Source organism: Paralichthys olivaceus, chromosome 1 (assembly GCF_024713975.1).
Source record: "Paralichthys olivaceus isolate ysfri-2021 chromosome 1, ASM2471397v2, whole genome shotgun sequence".
Taxonomy (NCBI): Eukaryota; Metazoa; Chordata; class Actinopteri; order Pleuronectiformes; family Paralichthyidae; genus Paralichthys; species Paralichthys olivaceus.
Window position 1 is genome coordinate 27287330 of NC_091093.1, and position 20366 is coordinate 27307695.

A 20366-nucleotide genomic window follows, 5' to 3' on the forward strand; every position below is an offset into this window, starting at 1 on the left:
TAGCTTATAGCATTTATACGGTATGGTGCTTGGTCACATTTTGCAGATATCAATCTGATTTTTATTTTTGTACCTGAAACAATCATCTGTCATTCATTCATTCTGTCATTTATCATTCCATCTGTCATTTAGTAGAGATATTTTGTGAAGGGAACGATGCAAAGACATCAGTCAGGTCATGTTGATAGATCGTGTTTCTGTATCTGAGAGGACGCCTGTCAGTTGAGTTTTTAATGGAGTTTCAAATTGAATCAGAGCAGTGGGGCTAATGTGACTTTGAATTACATGTCATGCAACATGGTGAATGGTGTCCTGTCATGCTCTCAAAAACTACAACACACTCGCTTTCAGAGGGTTACCCAGACACGCTGAGACTCGTGTGTGCTCTCTGGTTAACAGACAGCATGATGGGACTGGCGTGGTGAGTGATTTTAGCAACGATTCAAACTTCTAGAGCTTTAAGTTTAGAGATTGAGTTCCAAAAGTGCAGAGATTGGTAGTGTGGTAGTAGAGTTGTGGTGGCTGAGCGTGGCTGGCAAATGGAGACAGCTGATGTTCCTGAGATTCACAAGAAATACAAGTTAGTACCAGGCAACAAAACAGACTAGAATGGCACTCAGTAGAGGGCATGCCACCGCCCAAAAAAGTCTGTTACATAAATACACGATTACTGTATCTGAACATCCTCCATTTCCTGTCACCTAATAGGTCAGGCGGATGTCAGTTTGGCATTGTTGCTTAAACTTTGCTGATTCTGGTAAGTTTTGGGGCCTGGTCACTTACTTTCCAGTAATATTTGTTATATCAAGATCTTGAATCACACATTAAGCACTTCAAGCACTTCTCTTTTTATGAACCATCTGTCAGGATTGGCTTTTGTGGTACTTTCCCCCTCATTCCTACTTCCCCTTTCATCAATACGCAACGCTTTTTCTGTACGCGGCAGTTTATCAGGCACGTTTGAAATCGCTCCTATCAGATTGTATATTTCTTAATTTTGTATAATTTTGTTTTTGTAGTATTTAAATCGTACATACAATACATACACTTCCATACATTTGTATTGGAATCATAGTCAGTTGCTGTATTTTTATTCATTCTTAAAACCTTTATGTTGTCGCCTGTGTCTGTGCGAGAACGGACTTACAGAGACAAACAACCATTCACACTCACATCTTCACTTCAGCATCTCCATTCACCTGAGCCCAGTCTGCATGTTTTTGGACTGTGAGAGGAAGCTGGAGAAAACACAGGGAGACACAGGGAGAACATGCCAAACTCCACAAACACAGACTCCAGTCAAACAAGGTTTCTATCTGAGAACCTCCTTATTGTGTGTGTGACACCCCTAACCCTAATATTGCATTTTGTTTTTATTTACATTTTATACAGCATCCCTTTTTTTTTAGATTTGAGGATGTAAAACAGACCCATTTAATTTCATTCATAAAACTAGAAGGGCACCCAGATAGTGCTGGCCTCCGTCAATACCCAACAGTGCCCTTATGAAACCACATTTAAATTCATTACATCCAGATTTTTTTAAGGCTCTGAATCAAGTTTCCCTCACTCATACATCAGTCAAGATCCATGAATTATTCTCTCTCAAATTTTGCTAAATTCCTGATCCCTCAATGTCAGACTCAAGATTCAAGTTTTGTGTAAATCCCTCCTTTAGTTTAATGCAATCCTGCTATCACACAAACAAAAGATTAAAAGCCATGCTGATAATTTAACCACTTCAAAAAACGATCCTCCTAGATCCCGTGGAAGACATCACATGACTCGTCAGAAACGCGGCTGAACCTCCGAGTTGTGGCGTGTAGGTGTGCTTGTCCGATGACAACACAATATTCTGGGGGCGTAAAATGGAAGTGGGTGTCCTCAGTAAGGGTCAGCTACAGGCAGCAAGGCATGGAGCATGGTTTATGAGTTTATTAGAGGTGATAGCAGCCACCATCAACCCCCACCCCACCCCCCTAAACTCTCCCCACCAACCTCCCCTCAACTTGCTCCGGCGTCTCGGCCACATCTCTCTCTCCCAGCAGCGGCCACACGACTCCAAGCGCCGACTCTTTGCACTGTGAGAAGTGATGTGTCTGTACCAAAGGCCATTGTGTTGGAGCGGCTTTGTGCTGTGCTGCAGTGTGACTGCACTGTCTGGTGTATTGGTTTAATGGATAATCAATAGGTGGTTATTATCTGGCCTGTGCTCCCTGGGTAAGGCCGGTGGATTTAATGGGATTTGTAAACATCCTCTCATTTTTCCTGTCTTCTCTACGCCGTAATTGAAAGCGACCACTTTCTATTTCTAGGGTGTAAGTCCAGTCATGAGGTACGCTGCAGCATAACAGATGATGGGATCGTGCTCGCGTGGTACGGTGGAGCATTTCTTCAGCTCTTTTGTTCGTTTTTTATATTGCTTTTTCCTGTTGACGCTTCCAATCAGCCCCAGTTGGCATGTTTAACATACGTAGAGGATTTATTCTTCAGTCACGCTATCATAGAGAGATAGATATCCTGTGTGTAAGGTATCACTTGCATGCAACGTAGATACAACCTCCAGCCTGTTTGTCCCAGAATTTACAGATGGATCATTGACGTGCGGGAGTCAGGTGAAGTTACTATAAAGATACTGATCTGTAGTCAGCATTGCCTACAGCTCCTCAGTAGTAGTTAAGGTTAGGATGTGTGAAGGGTAAGTCGCTCCTGGACCAGTACTTTGGGGATCGGTGAGCGGCTGCTTCTCCCATCTTGTGATGGAGCGCCTGCTTTTGTTCTCTTGTCGACAGTCCATTCATCAGCTCAGCCTGCCTAACCTTGCATTAAATGAACAGCACAACCCCTGCGTCTGCGCCGATCACGCACAAGACAAATCCTCTTGCTCCAGCTCTGTTTTATCCCTCCTCTCCTTGCCTCCCTTTTGCATCTCACACGCTCTGTTTCTTGTTTACATCACGTCTGCCTGTGAAGCCAAATGGAGAATACAGTGCATGTGAAAGTGAAAACAGATTTTATTTGAAATGTTGGCAAATATATTTAAAAACTGAAAAATCACAATAGACACTTGAAACTTCAACACACACACACACACACACACACACACACACACACACACCAAAACCAAGACACCAAACTGCAGAGCTCAGACACAGAATTGAGTCACGACACAGATTTGTGGAAGGTTGGGAAAAGATCTGCTGCATCGAAGGTTCCCAAGAGCCACAGTGGCCTTCGTAATTCTTAAATGTAAGAAGCTTGGAACAACCTGGACTCTTCCCAGTGCTGGCCTTCCAGCATAACTGAGCAATCAGTGGAGAAGGTCCTTGGTAACAGACATGACTATATATTGGAAATAAAAGATGGACGACACATCTCCACTTTCACAAATTGTACAAAAATGAAGCCAACATTCCTGGATAAGGGTTTTGGCATCTTGTGTTTTTTTGTCTTATTATTTTTTTATATCATCAAAAACCCAAACTTATCAGAAATAAGAACAGTTGATGAAAAATGACCTATAATGCTATGATCTAGGTGATTTGGCTCCACTTCTGGGAGCCGTCATGTCGTCCATCTTTATGTTCAGCCTGTGGTCGTGACTAAGAACCCATAGTCAGATTGGCTGAGCTCCAGAGATCCTGGCTTGGTTATTGCTCCGATATGTGTTGTCAGCTATAACATGTTATATAGACACGCGTGAGATGGACTCTAATAAAAACGTAAAAGCGTCTCAAACTGTTTTTCTTAGTGATGAGGTATTTTGTGTAGATTGATGAGAGATTGTTTTTTTTTCATAAGACTGCAACAAAACCAAATGTAAAAAGAAAAGTGAAGGGTTCCGGCTAGTTTCCAAATTCAGAGTTTTCTTGCTGAAAATTTCTTTTATTAAAACTTCTCTCTGTTCATCTATATCCTTTTTTTTTTTTGATCTCCGACTGTTCTACGATCCATTTACCTGAACTGTAAAACAGGTAGCAAAAGTGCCTCAACCCCCTCCTGGAGGATGAAAATGATGTATGCTGATAGCGTGGCAGGAGAGAAGAAGTTTCTGTCTGTAATTAATTTTAACACCTCTGTCTCAGCTGCTGCTGACATAGCTACTGTAGCGCTACAGAGAAAAAATGTCTCTGCAATCCATCTAGAACGAACTTTCCATCAAATTTAAATTGTGTATAGGGGGGGGGGGCGGCCTTCTGGACTGACAGGGTAGGCACTCGTCAACTTCAAGGACAAGTTTAGCACATTAGGAAGAGAACTGTTAATGGAAAAATCTGTATAATGTATATCCTTACATAGGATTCAGAGGTGTGGTATCAGCTGACAGTCAACAAGACATGTTTTTCTGGCTTTTTCCAGTTCTCTATATCAGTTCATTTCTAGTTTACTGCATCAGCTTATTTCTACTTCAAATCAGGTTTGCTTTCCACCAAGTTCAGTGGTAATCTGTCACGTCAAACCAGCTTTCCTCATTCATTGTGGCGTTCAGCCATATTCTTATTTTTCCTGACACGGTTTCATAATGAACCTCCTTTTTTTTTTAATTGTGCAGCGCTATTTGCCGTGTGTGTCCATAAAGTTGTTACTGTCCACGTAGTCAGACTTATAGTGTCGGCTGAAGTTGTGCACATACCTGCAAGTGGCATGCTGGAGTTTTTGTGTAATCCTGCCAACTAACAGACAGACAAACAAATGAAAACCCTCCTTGGTGGAGTGGGAGCATCCAGGTGGATAAAATATGGAATTCCCCTGAAAGTTGTGAGTAAATGTTACTTCATCACGACACAGTTAAATATTATTGTGCTGCCGTCCCTTCATCCATCTCTCAACCTGAACTCCAGTGTGCTCGGTTCTCTTTCACCTTGAAACCACCTGAACAAAGCTCAGTGATGCAGCTAATCTCAGTGAGTTTAGCACAGCTTGACTCTGGACCTTCTCCAACGGTGACAGCAGACTTATTTGTCTGAGAGGCATCACGAGTGAGGATCACCAATGGGAGGTGGGCTGCAGCTGAGGTGGATTTGTGCTCCTCCTCACTAGAGAGGCAGCAGTGACGCAGGAGGTGATGGTGTCGGGGGGGATTCACACCAACCCACCCGTGATGTGGTCGTGCTTGAAGCCTCCACGCCTGGATAAACCCCATCAAAAGTGCATTAGCCCTCGTTTCTCCTGCCCCCACCCTCCCTTCCCCTCAGTGCCCCTCCCAAATGTCCCTCCCCTTAACCGCCCCCTCCTCCCCCTGCTACGTACCCCCCCCTTCCATCGTATAATAGTATCTGGCCCGGCCACGCGGCTCGCTGACACACAGCCAGGCAAAAGGGGAGCGATGATGAATTGCTCCCTGTTGGTGTTATCCATGATGATAATTATTAATTTTCCCACTGCTCTTCCCGGAGAATGGGAGCCAGAGAGCTGCGGCGTTGAGGAGCCTCCTCCGTGGGCCGTCAAGAAGCCAACCATCATCACTTATCATAGACAGAGCCGGGGCCCAAGGCTAAACGCTGATGAAAATGAAAAACGCTCACTCTAATTTGTCCTGTTTTTGGTGTGTGTATGTGTCTCTGTGCTTTAGGTTTCCCTTTCTTCTCCTTGTCCATGTCTCTCTATCTGTCTCACCCTCCCTCCCTTTCTCCCCCACACGGGAACACACATTTTAAGCGTAACACGTTTTTTTTATTTTGCCTTTTTACTGATTATTCTAAAGTGAAAATCAATCATTCATCATTCAATCATCAATCTTTTTTTTTTTTTTGATTTATAGCACACTTGCTGTTTAGTTCAGTCTGTGTTAGTACTGTTATCAGCCTTATTTCAAAGAAAACAGGCAGCAGGGTGCTAGAAATGAGCTAATCAGCTTCTGATGGAGTCTCTACCTGCAACACGATGGTGAAGGAAATAGAACATGTAGCAACTAGAGAGAGGTCGTGTTTGTTTTCCTCTGTGTTTGTTAGTTTGCAGGATTAAACAAGAACCATGTAACTTGGTGGAAGGAACCCATTCAATTTTGTGTTTTTCAACATTTTCATAGATTTTTTTTCAGAGAACAAATCATGGATCTTGTTGGGGGGGTGGAAAAGAAATGTTTATTAATATATATAATATATAAATATTCTGGATCTGGTGAGTTTTTGAGGGGACTGTTAGGCCCCGGTGGTGGTAAGCCCTCTTTAGTAGTGCTGTCTGTCTGTCAGCGAGAATACTCAGAAACTACTGAACCGATTTCCGTGAGATTTTCTGGAAGTGTTGGGGCACGACCCGAGGACTAACTCATCGAATGGAGTGGAATTAGATTCATGGGTGGATCCATGGATTTTTATTTATTTATTAATTCATTTTCTTCAACTTGGCGAGAGAGGCCTCCTCTCTCCGAGCGCTCTACTAGTTTAAAGGTGTTTAAATCCTTATGATCTGAGGATGAACATAAAGAGAAACCTCCTTCACTGTTGAGTAACAGTTTTCAGTCCCCATCTGGACTGAAAGTTTCAGTCTTGCTGTGTTGTTTTATCGGTCGTCGTAAAAACTATCATCAAGGGAGTTAAAAAGTTTGACAAACTCTTCCTCCGCAGCCCAGTTTAAACCATAAAAACCCCGTGGTCCACTATATATCATGTGTGAAACATCAAGGTCTTTATTGTTTGTCTGATCACTTTCACATCTTTTCACTTTTATGTGTGTGCGGCCGTTACTTATTTATTTTTTTTCCTTTTAAATGAGATTTTAATGGGGCAGCGAGGCAACGAGCTTCTCCACTGGTTTTCTATTTGCAAGTTTCACTCTGTGGCTTAAATTTTAATTGCCCGTCTCACTGCGGTGTGAAAGTTGCACAACGCAGAAGTGACAATCAATCTCGCTTACGAGGCGTTGTCATCGGCGGCGCTGGATGAGGATGATCTCTGCCTCGCTGGCTGAGAGAGGTGAATCCGCTCTTCCTGACGAGTAATTACGGCTAATTTCCTAATTACCTCAGCACCAAGCGTCTCTGTAACGTTCATTAAAAGCCATAATTGCATTGGGGTGACATGCTCTTTTATCCTCTTTGGGTTCTTTTCTGGTGGTTTAGCTGTGAGCTAGCGGTGCCGCCCCTGCCTGTCTGAGTCAATAAAGGTTGATTGAAGCCTCTGTGCGGGGAGTGTGTTGAACACAGCTTCATGATTACCAAGTCTGCATGTGTGTATCTTTGTGTGTGAAGTGTGTATAGATGCATCATGAAGTAAATATCTCTCTTCGCCAGAATAAAATATTTAAACACAATCTGGGATTTTAAATGAAGATGTGAACGGATGTGCTTTTGTGTTTTACTTCTCCAAGTAATAGAAACCAATAACCCCCCCCCCACCACCACCACCACCACCTTGGAGCTACTAACCCTCCCCTGCTCTTTCCTTCCCTCTCTTTAAATTCCCTCTGTATGTTTTCATGTTTTTACTTCTGTCTTTCCTCACCTCCTCTGTCCTTCCCCTTCCCTCTGTCTCGCATTGATTCGGCTCTTCTTTGTCTTGGAGAGCTGGCCTCCAAGTTGTCAGCTGCGTCAGGATTAAAAGCTATTAGTTCTGCATCATTGCCACTACAAGTGCGCTCCTGAGATTGATAGAGTGCCTCTCTTCCTCCAGTGGGGGGAGAAACGGGAGGAAAACAAGCCTGGGGGGTGGTTTTTACCGGTCACCTACAGGCGCTCTGGCCCGAGACTCTCCCTCAGCTTGTGTGAATTGGTTTTCACTCACATGTGTTCACACATCTGCAATTCCTGAAAGAAAGACTCCAATTCCATGCAAGCTTTTAACCTGAAGGGGAAGAAGCCCTGGTATTAAAATCCATTCTTACTGATCCGATGACAAGTGGCCAACACTTTGTTCAGGTCTGAACTTTAAAAAACCTGTCTTGTCCTGGTGGGTATTATTCAGATGTCCTTAAATTCATATTCATTGGGACAAAGTCACATTAATGTTTATTTTCCTTCACTGACTCCTCTCAGGCTAAATGAGATGCTGAGCTGGTTTTGAGAAGAAGGAGGTTTGAAGGGAACAACAGTTTTTATTTGAGTCTGAACGTCTCCTCCAACACAATAGAAAAACTGTTCTTATTTATTCCCATATTCCTAAACCCAGCAGCTCATTTAGCGGATTTTGCTCATTAAAACCCTGAGTCTGGTTCTGCCCTCTGCTTCTCTCCCAGCTCTGCATGTTACAGTTGCAGTGTAGTCAAACAAATCCAGGGGTTTATTGTACTGTCACATTCTAACACACCCCTCATATTTCATTGCAGGCAGTTGTCGGCTACTTTGACATTTTCTTCGACAAAGGCTGCGGCAACAAGGTAAGCAGCGGCGGCAACAGCCCAAGCCATTTAACGGAAACTCAATTATGTTCACGCTTTAGCATGTTCCTCCTCCCCGAGGCGTTCGCTGGCAATCGACAGGCGTCCTAGCCGACTGCTGATATAAGCACTTACCCAGCAGAGCCAGCCGCTTGGAACAGCCGATGCCAAGCTCCGTGAGCAGCACAGACACATGCCTTTTGATTGCACTTCCTTTTTTTACCTGAGACTCAAGCTGCATGCTACGGATGTAATTTACCATCTCCACCGGGAGCTAAGGCAGGAACAATGTAAACGTAAATACAGTTGAGATAAGTGTTATTTATGACACAGACTAAACTAATAATGATTCTGTGAGAGCAGATTTGCAGCTTTATTTAAATCTTAACAAGACACTGTCAGGAACTTTTACTTCTATTCTTCTTTTTCATTACTGTTGAAAACCATGGTTTCTCCATTGGCCCATTAAGGCTCATTGCTTTGGGGTTTCAAATATTTTTTTATTCCAACCTTCACAGATTTTTCCCCCCAAAAAGAAACTAGTTTTAAACAGGTATTGTGTCCTGGACCATCTAGAAGTTGTTTTTGTTGTGTGGCTCTTTAGATAGAATTAACAGTGTTTTGAATCTGCGATATTCTTTTTGCACCAGGTGATGTTCTCCACGGGTCCTCAAGTCACAAAGACGCACTGGAAACAGACCGTGTTCCTACTGGAGAAGCCCATTTCTGTCCAAGCAGGTCAGTAACCACACCGTGAAGAGAACTGTAGATTAGAGGGTTTTTTTTTACTACAACTCGTGCACATATTCCCGAGGCCAACGGCCATTTACATGTGTGGTCAAGTTGAGTTTTGTGTTGCGCTTAGATTCGTGTTTTCACATAATTTTATTCGACTCCATTGGTTTGTCATAGCGAGCTGCAGCCTGGTAATCTGTCTGTGGTGTAGTCAGGCTGGTTGACAACGGTTATCTGTCACCCGCAGAGACAGCGAGAGATCAAAACCAATCACACGCAGCCATCAGAGACAGCATGTAAAACTTTATCTGATAGGCGGTCGCAGGCCTCTGAATCGTGACACGCTACACACGGAGCGCTTTGTAAATGACCAGCGAAATATTTATAGAGAGGCTGTATCAGCAGATTAAAGTGTTATTAACTGCCGCAGGTTACTGCGAGGTGCCGCTGTGCGGATGTTCTCGGAAATAAGTTTCTGTAGTTTTCAAAATCTATATCGCTTTTGTGGAGTTCACCTCACCCAGTGTTGGTCGATAATTAAAATGTCATCAGCAGAATATGAACATATGTTTTTTTACTGTAGTGATCAGATATACAATCAGTATCTGTAGCCACAATTTTCTGCAAGAGGGCATTATGCACCAAAAATCATACACCGTTATTTTGAGGCAGAATGGGAAAATGTTTACACGTTATGAGCACTTATTAAAAGACTTTATCCTTCCTGATCAAAGCTACGTTGTGCACCTACTAAAAATTATAATACTGTTTGAATAAACACACAATATGTCAAGATGTAAATCTGAAAAGTGTATAAAATAAATACAACATCGAGCTATATCCGTTATAAACTTTGTTCTCCCAGTCAGTATCTCCGTTGAAACTACATTGGTAGAACTCATTCTGCAAAAGTTTCTGCCTTGTCAGCGTAGAGAGTTTTCTCTTCTTCGTCTCTTGAGCTTCTTCACGTGTGCTGGAGTATTTATCTCACAAAGCGTGTTTTCATCAGTAAATGCTTGCAAATGACCCTGATGTGGGACCAATGCAGGATTTTTTCATCTTAGCTACAAAGCTTTGATTAAGTGAATAAAGACAAATTGTTATTATATTTGTTGTGTGAAAGATCCGGTTCCTGCTTTAAGCACCGGCTGCTTGTTGGTGCTATCATGATAATCGTGTGTGCATCTGCTGATGTGGGGATGGATGATCCTCGCGGGCCGGCTGTCCCCTCACTGACCAGATATCAGATGGCGGCCACTGTAATAAACGACCTGCAGAGGAATGGAGGCGCTTGATGTCTGGCGAAGCCAAAGCTCCGCTCAGTTCGCACCGACGACAACCAGGACGATAAGAACCTCAAATCCTGTGACTCTGCTCAAACGCTATCTCGGGTTTCACGCTCCGCTGAGTCAGATAAACGCAGCAGAATCTGAAAGCCGAGGGCGACATTATGCTAACAGCGTGCGTAGGTACAAGAGACTGCGGAGCGAGGCAAGGTTGGATTTGATTTGACGATCAGGTGCAGAATTTCAGTTTGCATGCACGTGTATATGTATATGTAGACAGACGAGTGGCAAATTAGCTTAAAAACCAGAACAACAGAGTGAAGGAACACAATGAATACAGATGTAGAAGTGGCAGAGGGTTTTGAGTTGAATACGTATTGATTACTTTTGATGGGCATCATCACTATAACAACAAAGGAGGGAATATCAGATTTAGGAAGAGGAACAAATAGATTTCAAATCTTTGAAGAAAAGTCTCTGACGGCTGTGTCTTCCTGGTCTTTAGTATATATTTATTCCTGGACGTTTGTGAAGAGGGAACCACTCTTCCTCGCAGATGATGACGGGAAGTGTCAGACACAGTTTTAACGTTATCTCACATCAGGTGATTGAATCCAGAAAAAAAAAATTTGAATAATTTAGCTTATTATTAGCTTTTTGTGTCATTTGTGTTCACTGTTGATGGTCAAGGGATTGCGTCCTGCCTGGAACCCTGCGTGGATAAAGTGCGTACAGATAATGGATAGTGGGATTTATTAGTTTTTACTTGTGTATTTTTTGGGCCTCGTTACCCCTCTGACATACTTAGTTTGCTGTTTTTGCAGCGTAAATAAACACTTTCTCTCTCTCTCTCTCTCTTTCTCTTCTAACCTTGCTTCTGACGGTCGTACAGTCATCTTGGCTCTTGGCTTAACTCTAGCCAAGACACACCCATCGAGTGTGTAAAGATCCATCACTCAGGCGCTTGGTGCTGTGTTTATGAACCAAGCAGACTGAGCAGAAAGAGTTAAAAAAGAAGAAGAAAAGGAAAAAGGCAGCAGAGAGAGAGAGAGAGAGAGAGAGAGCGCAGTAGGTTATTGATGTGCTCGCTCTACCCCGGCACCCTGACGGTCCCCTGCCTCCTCCAGGGGCCGTAAACCAAAAATGGACTTTTTAAGAGCATTCACCGGCTGCCTGCTATGCTCCTATGGTGCACTTTACAACACACTCACATTCACTGGAGCTCCTGCATACTCCAGTACTAAACTCTCCTCTGGCTGAAAGAGAAAACTTCCTGAAGTCACCTTGAAGATGACAAAACTCTTTTAAACACACACTTTCCTCTCGGGTGTTGACTGAGAACTACCTGCAGCTGTGATTGGCTGCGGAGACGGCCTGGCATGAACATCCAGTGGTTTGTTTTAATACAGACTCTGTCCGTGGTGATTTATTGTGGCAGAGAGCGAATCCTATTTGATGTGTTTGTACGAGTGCAGCAGTAATTAACTCTGTGGCTGTGCTTCTGTGGGAGGTGCCGGGGGAAGAGAGGGAACGCACGCAGCAGGCTGGAACAAAACATCCCTGCGAATCCTCCTGCCTGGCAGCGTAATAAATTAAACAGCGAATCATTTGTCATGCTCCAGTGTGTTTGTGTAGCTCCAGTATTGTAGAGGAGGGTCCTCTTTCACAGTTTTACCTGCCTAATGTTCATCGGAGAAAGGAGGTCACACTTTTTTTTGTTTTTTTTGTCCCTTCGTCCTCGGAGTGAGGCGGCACCCTGGTTACCTGCGCAGAGCAGCTGAACCGCGGGTGTGCGTCCTTGTCGGGACCGTCATTGGTTGGTCAGGTGGCCTTCTTCCCGCCCACTTTCATGACTCACCAACTCTTTTTCCAAGCGGCGCTGTTCACCTCTTCTTAAATCTTCGTCCTGCCCTCATCTGTCCCGGCTCAGTTTAAACACCCCCACCCCCCCCCTCCCGGCCCGTTTGAACTCCGAAGGTCCTTGAACTGTCGAACAGCAGCGGCGGAACCGAGCTTCAAGTTTTTCAGGGCTATAATTCAAGCGATGGGTTGGTTATGTGCTTGCGGACCGGTGCTCGGAATATACAGCCCATCAGCTCGACTTCTCAGTTCTGCACTGAGCAGGAAAAGGCCTGGGGAGTAAAAACAGATTAAATGGAAGCAGATTGGAAAAAGAGGGAGGATGTCAAAGCGATGAGGCTGAAATGTGGCTACAAGCTTCACTGCAGCGTCATGGACGAGGTCAAATATGAACGTCTGCCGTTTTCATATGAGAATAATCCACTGGTGTCGGGTCATTACCTCTGAGCTTGTCGGTTCACCCCTGTCTGTTGGCTTGTTTGATTGTCAGCAACTGAATGGATTTCCATGAAATTTGGTGGAAGGATGTGACGTTGGCTGAATTCGAACTTTGCATGGATCTGCTGAAGCGTGGGAATCCATACAAAGGAGAAATTAAAAAAAAAAAAATGCAGGTGACAATTTTGTTTTCTGAAGGCGTTCAGGATGTAGGCCAGTCAGGGTCAAGAAAGAACCAGGGTCCATGAATTCATCGCTTTCTTTAACATTATGAGATTTTTTTCACCAATTTCCCTGGAAATACTGAATGGATCTTAAATTTAGGGGACAGAGGTTGTGCACAGTTTGGTGCAGCTTGATTGTTGGGCCACATGGAATTTATGCGCACTACTTCCCATTGTAGTCATTGGTTTTTACCATTTGAGAAAGTTTCTGTATCTAAGCTGATGATTAAACATGAAACTTGCTACATCAGGAGGATTCCACTAGTTCCTCTTTAACAAGAACAAGGAGTCCAGGTCAAGATGAACTTAAACCTAAACATAATTATTTTTGGAATGCAGCCTGGAAAGCGAAAAAGTGAACTGCAGCTCAATCTTTGTGTCACTGTGTGAGGAAATGCAGATCGGAGGAGAACGAGCCGAATGGTTCGAATGTAGATGAAAACGGTTTAAACAAATCGCTGTAATGTGAGTATTCCCAGTGTAATTTCATGGAGTGAGACTGTGTTCGGCTGAGAGAGGCTGTTTCTGTGGGCCTGGTTGGGCTTAATGACACTGGCATGTTGATGTACGACGTCGTGGTGAAAGCTCCGCTCCATTCCCCGACTCATTTCCACACATGGTTAACTCTTTCTCCCAGCAACTGAGTGGCCAGTTTACTGAAGGCGCCGAGACCCTCTTCCACAGGGAGTCTGGTCTGACTGATTACAGCAGAGCATCTACAGTCGCACCACGACTCAACACACTCCGCCCGTGGACGTCTGGAGGTTTCGATACTTTAATCGGAAGCTTTGGGGATCAGATGGACAGTTTGCTGCAAAGTTATTTCGGTCTTTTGTCCCAACCCTCTTTCTTTCCGTCAGATTTGTTTTAATGAAATGTTACTAAAGGTCAAGCAATTATTCCTTTGACCCTTTTTTTTTAGTCTTTTGCCAACTTGAGTTTGGCTGCAGCCGTCCGCTGCCTCCCATGAGCACCGTGAGCTAACACTCTACAGCTAACACCTAGTGTCATTTCCTTCAAAATAAGAGAAAGCAAAGCAAAGACTGTTTTGTTTTAGACAGAGTTTTTATCTTCAGAGACGCAGGAGAGAATAAAACATTGAAATTTTGCAAAGCAAGAAAATCATCACTGTCAAACTAACGCACTTACAACTTCCAGCAGTTTTCCAAACCACTCAGACTTCTTGATTGTTTTCTTATGGCACTGTGTTGTTGATTTAATTTTAAATGGATCAAATTCCCCTTCAATCTATACTCAACTAGAGCTTCACACAGTCGAGCTCTTACCTCTACCAGCCAACAGTCTCCTGATGAAACCACATTGAAATTCACTAGATGTGGATTTTTATTATCGATCTGCACCAACACATAAAAATCTGTCCCCTGATTACGCCTGAGTTTTTTTGGTCGCGAATCATTCTCTGAGAAATCAAGGAAAATTTAGCAAAACGCCTATCTCACAATCAGAAGAGCATCTGTGTAGAAACCTCAGAATGTTTTTCCGGTTGACTCGTCCTGCATCCACGCCGTTGAGTTTGTGATGGAGTGAAGGGACAACAGTGTCTTACTTTCCAACCCTGCAACATTTATTTCTGTTAACTACAGTGAACAGCGGCAGGTTGAGCCTCTCGCTGTGTTTATCTGGTTGCAAGAGAAAGAGAAATCTTAATGTTCTGATTGACGAGGTCCAAAACTCCTGAAAGCATCAGCTTTTATGGAATATATGGCAAATTACTTTCTTCTACTGAACCTGGAATAATTCATTTAGTGTGTTAAGTGAACTGCAGCTTTGTTTGGACGTCATACATCATACATCTGTTCCCTGTGTTTTTCTAATGATGCAGCAAAGACCCCAACAACACTCATGTCAACCACATTTTAGCATTTTGACATGAATATTTTTGTATTTCCACTAAATTCATTCCGTCAACTGGCTCCTACTTCTATCGTAGAAGTGTTGATTCTTTGAGACGAATCGGTGCCGGAGATCTTGAGCAGCAAATACAATGTGAGACAATTTTCTGTCTGAACATCACCGAACCCGAGAGAAAACAAACTGAGCCCGGCCAGAACCCAACAGGCATCCCGACCTGAGCCTGATGTTTACCCAACTTATAGACACATGCAGCATCAACAATCGGGTGGATCGGCCAGCCAACGTCACAGAACCTGACCCGAACCCGAGTGGCATTTTTTTTTTTTTATATATAAAGACAATTCTCTTCTCTTCTATTCATTTCTATTCTACAGAGACTTTATATCGAGCATTCAAATCTGAAATCTGCTCAATTAAGATTTTCGCTCTTGTTCATTTCTTTCTACTCTGTTTCTGTGGTTGAAAAAGCTTGCGTGGCGTAAAACGCTGCAGCTGTGTTCGCCCTCTCTGCAGCGGAGGGACAGAGCCGGAGCGCGGGCGCCAGCCGTTGGAATCTGTGACAGCGGCGTTGCCATGGTAACGAGTGAGATGTGACAAGCGGCGGTGATGGCGGACGCCTTTTTCCCAGAGTAAAGCACCATAGTCAGCATTTTCCCCTCGTCGTCCTCCCCTAACCTCCAGCGATGGGGAGCGCGTTGCACACAGGGGGAGGAGGTGGGTGTGTGTGTGTGTGGGGGGGGTCGGGTGAGAGGATGCTTGTTTGCTATTCGGATAAACATTCATTTACCTCCAGCAGTCAAACGTGAAGATAATCAGAGTGATTATGCATCATAATCATCAGCGTCTTCTCCCAGCCTCCCGCTCGCCCGTGAGTCGTACTGTAAGCGCGCTTCCCTCTCCACACCGCCATCTGGAGGTTTTAGCGGACGTGTTCGTACACGCACGCGATCTTCCTTATTAACATACATTAAACCACATTCCCTTTACACACATCATCATTTCTATAAGTGCCAGTGCGTCTCAGTTCACGCTGCAGAGGCCTGAGCTCAGCAGCACTGTACTGCTGCAGGGCGTCAGGAAGAATTCTCTGCATGTGCAGTTATTAGTTTCCCTTTTCTTTATGACACGCTAATCGATTCCTGACTCAGGGAAGCTGTTCTCTGCTTTTTGATGCTGTTGACGTCCGATATAAAGACACAGTTTGGGTGGTTTTCAGGTGGAAGTCAAATTGACAGTTTTATTTACTCAATTAAAAGTGCTTGGTGAACACGGGTCACCTCACGTGCTTGCAGCATTTTTATTTGTTGCTGGTGACATGAATATGGACACTGGTTTTATTTTGAGTCGAGATGAAAATTGGTTCCCAACAAATTCTTCCGATGAGTAAAATTTTCAATTGCAGTTATTTTAGTGAATTACTGATGTTTTTCTAAATATAACATGATTTTTGTAGTAGTAGCCTGTGGATGAAGTATTACAGTAGAAACATCACTTCGCCATTAACCGTTTTTTGTGTTTATCCTCGTTATGTCTTTATTTCCCCTGTGCTCTTTATTCTCTAATTCAATTATTTTTTCATTTGTCACATGATCAACGTTTTATTGTCTTTGACGCTGACGAGTGTGCGTCTGTCTGTCCTTGCTGTTTTCATTAGGGGAGGAGCTCCAGGGAAAGATCACCGTGCGTAAGAACAAGAAGGATCCTCGCTCGCTGCTCGTCACCCTTGAACTCCGGGACAGGAAGCAGACTTACAGCCTGCAGTGACGTCGGCCATCAAGTAATTCAACACTCAGCAAATATAGACCATTTTTTAAATTGACCATCAACAACATACGATAGCAGGAGAGTAAAATACTTGATTCTTATGTTTCAAATGTAAGAAATGTTTCTGTACCTTAATAATAAAATTTTTTTTTAAAAATGTCCTCCTTGTTAACGTATTTTATTTAACATAACAGGATTAAACCTCTTATTTAAATGATGTGCAGGTCCAAGGTTTGACTTGGTTGAGGAAACATTTTCGATGTCTTGGTTGCAAAGAATCCTTAACTGTAAAATCAAGTTTATTCCAGCTTTGACCTTAGAAGCCTTCCGACCTGCACACTTGCTCGTAGCTTAGACCACTCTCATCATGCACCATTACTCAAGTGTCCCCGCCTGATTAAAATGTCGTATAAAATTAAAACTAAAATCCACTAACACAAACTGGCTTTCAGCTCTTTGTTGAAGAGATTTTGTGTTTTCCACGTATTTCTCTTCGTTTCCCTCAACGTTTTCCTCCTTCGTGTCCAACACCGAGCTGCCTGAGATCGCACCGCCGGGCCTCATCCATCTTCCGTGAGTTTACTGGGACGATGCAAAATGAATTTAAGCCTTAAAAAGGGGCAGACAGAAGCCTCTTTACATACTTCATTGAGCATCTCTGCTAACAATTAAAGATTTTTCCTTCTTCCTCTGCCTGAGATGATGAATCCTGGACTGTGGCAGTGTAGTTCTCTGAGGAAGGAAGAGGAAGACGAGGAGCTGGTCGTCTGGCTTACAGGTGATTTGATTTGTCTCCTTGTCGTGTATTTCTACGGCTCCTGTGAACATCAATACATCGAGTCAGCTACAGTCCACTGAAATTTTCTGTTTCATTTTCTGCCTGAGATGAATCACAGACCTTTTGAAAACCCAACATGAATTCATTCAGCTCCAAACAACATTTTCTTATATATTCTTAAACAAACCAGCAAATGGCAAGAACTGCAAAAAGTCAAACTGTTGAATTTGTCATGTTTGATGAGTTGCCTCTCCATGTTTTGAGTTCTCAGGTCGTGTTCATTAGGAAAACTAGTGTGGCTCTATAGTCTGTATAGAGCATCAGACATACTCTACGTCCACCGAGGCCCAAAAGTTTCTTAAATTCTGTCATAGTTCCAAAACTATTTAAGATACATCTAAACCGTTGGTTCCCAACTAACTCCACAGTATCCAGTCCCCTTAATGTACCTGATACATACGTACCAGTGTCATTAAGCAAAACCAGGTCCTGCACAGAAACAGCCTCCGTCAGCCTAACACAGTCCATGAAATCCAACTGGACATATTCTTCTCACATAAGATTTTCATTTAAGCATCTGCATTTTAACCATTTGATTCTCATACCTGCAGCTTCATACAAGAAAAGCCCAACAGTCCCATTGAATTCAATCAATCTTCACTCACACACTCATAAATATCAGTGCTCTACATATGCCTGATTTTTGTCATCAAGATCTTTAAAACCTCCCTATCTCACAATATTAAAGACCGGGATAATTTCATGGATTCTTTGTTGGCCCATCTTCCATCCTTCCATGGATATTGTAATTTGTGCCACAACTCTATGTCACATTTATTTAGGCTGTGAATTTTAGGTTGATCCTGAACATCTTTAGAAAACCATCTGAACTGAGAAAAGACATATGGAATTTTATTTTTGTTAATACTTTGGTAAGTAAAACACATTTGACAGTTTTTTTCTGAGGCAGCGTGAGGCCTCTGACATCCAGAACTGATTGTGATGATGATGGTGATGGTGATGATGATGATGATGATGATGAAGGGGAGCCCTGGGCCTCTGGTTGACCTGCTCCTCTGAATCGCTGCTCTCCAGGCGCCTGACGCCTCAGATGGATGCGGCTTCTTATCGCTCAGGCGACAGTGGGAGTGAACGATCAATTAATTACACGAGCTCACGTAATTAACGAGCGCGAGGAGACACCCAGAAAAGTCTCCCTCCTTCGCGTGCGTGCCGTGCGTCAGCCCTGCTCCTCCACCAGGACTTCATTCTGGGCCAGAAATAGAAAAACATGATGGAGACTTTGTGAAGTGTGAATCTCATTGGAAGATGAAAACCAAGAGCCAATAGAAGCTTATTCCTCTGATGCGCGTGCGTAAAGCTCTGCAAACCTGCGAGTCCTCGCGCAATTCAAAATCAATTAAAGTGTATTTGTAGGTTAAGTTCGAGACCTCAGACGGTACAGAGAAATCCAACAGCTCCGACAAGCAGGACTCACTTTGGAGACTGTGGAGTGAAAAAATGTGGGCGGAAATCTGCCTCAACCGGTTGGGGTTGAGGGGAGAAAAATGGGGGAGGGAAGAGAGATGGGGGTGAAAATAGAGAAAGAGGAAGACCAAGAACAGAAAATAACAAGAGTGATATTTAAAGATGCAATTATGTTATTAATGATAGCAGAACCAATTATTATAATAATATTAATAATGATTGCTGTTGAGATCTGGATCCAGCAGAATGAGAGAGAGACAATGAGAGAGAGAAAGAGAGAGAGAGAGAGTTCTGGTTTGACCGAAACCTTTAAAAAAAAAAAAAACTGATGAGAATCAAAACTACACGTGTTGGCATGATTATAGTCCTGTGCGCGCGCGTGTGTGTGCGCGCCGGTGGGAGGAAGAGGAGCAGAAATCAATTACAATTATTCTCTGTTGACAATGTAATTAAAGTCGAGGCGGCGGCTCGTGCACACGCTGCAGCCGCTTATCTGGAGCGCATGCACGGACGCACACGCACAATGAGGAGAGAGAGAGAGAGAGAGCAGCCTCAAACCTGCTCACAGCTGTCGTGAAATCATCACCCATCACAAAAAGTGTTTGATTATTTAATGTAGAGCAAATGCTTTGAGTTTATAACAAACAGACACGTGTGGTTATTATTTACATGGTTTGGGGAAAAGGTTTAAACGTGATGTAGACTCGTTCTTTGATGTTTTTAAAATCCTCAAATGACTGAATAGTTTCGAGATGTAAAATGATCCTAATGATTTTAACCCGTTTAAAGACAACGTCAATTAAAAGCCCAATAATTATTATCAGCCTATAACATAAAAAAACATAGTGCCCTCCTTGCAATTGAATATTATCTTTATCATCATTATTTTCACTATATATTTTATATGCAGCTAAACAGTGTGATTATTTTCATTTGTTGTAATTTGCACAGTCATGTCTGAGCATCAGATTCCATCAATAAGAGGAGAGGGCCCAGATGTTTCGCTTCATTAAGCAAAATCACCTCTAACTGTCAAAATTTAATTCAATTTACATGAAACCAATTTCCTTCCCCTGTATGAGCCCAGTGTGTGTTTATTTATGAGCATGTGTGTGTTTTAAAGTGCATGTGTGTGTGTGTCTTGTCTCCTGCAGCTCTTGTGTGTGATGATCCGCTGTATCGAGGCCTAAAGATATGTTCAACAATCCAAAATCAAATTTCTCCTCAATTGACGAAAGGTGAGTTGAGTCTCTTTTAGTTTTTGGACGGTTTCCCACACACACGACTCGACTGTGCATTATCTGATGTGAATGGAGACTTGGCCGCTGCTACATATGCGCAATGCAGTGTTTCAGAATCTACAGTGTGTGTCACCTTTTTTTTTTTTTTTTTTTTCTTTTACACCCTGCGCTGTCACTGCTTTGAGTCCAGGCTACAGCGGTTGGCTCTTGGCTCCAGTTCCATTCTGACACACGTGGTTTCGGGAAAGCGGCCTCCCTCCTCCCTTCTTGCGTAAGACATGAACAAATGAGTAGCTTCTCAAAGACCTCGCCTACTTTCTTTTTTTTTCATTTGTTCAACTTGATCATTGCTTCTATCGATGAC

General features: G+C 43.2%; 1 protein-coding gene and 1 long non-coding RNA gene across 2 annotated transcripts in view; both read left to right on the forward strand.

The window, feature by feature from the left end:
* The window catches only part of prmt3 (protein arginine methyltransferase 3), a 45673-nt gene extending 29035 nt beyond the window's left edge, over positions 1–16638 (forward strand). The window contains exons 14-16 of the mRNA XM_020099411.2: positions 8263–8313; positions 8964–9051; positions 16386–16638. Of these exons, the coding sequence (XP_019954970.2) occupies positions 8263–8313; positions 8964–9051; positions 16386–16495 (249 nt within the window). The 3' untranslated portion in view covers positions 16496–16638. The remainder of the gene's footprint in view (positions 1–8262; positions 8314–8963; positions 9052–16385) is intronic.
* Positions 16639–16962: 324 nt separating this feature from the next.
* On the forward strand, positions 16963–20046 carry LOC138410491 (uncharacterized). Its single transcript, XR_011243202.1, has 3 exons — positions 16963–17068; positions 17195–17273; positions 19916–20046. It is a non-coding gene; the product is annotated as an uncharacterized lncRNA (long non-coding RNA).
* The last annotated feature ends 320 nt before the right edge of the window (positions 20047–20366 follow it).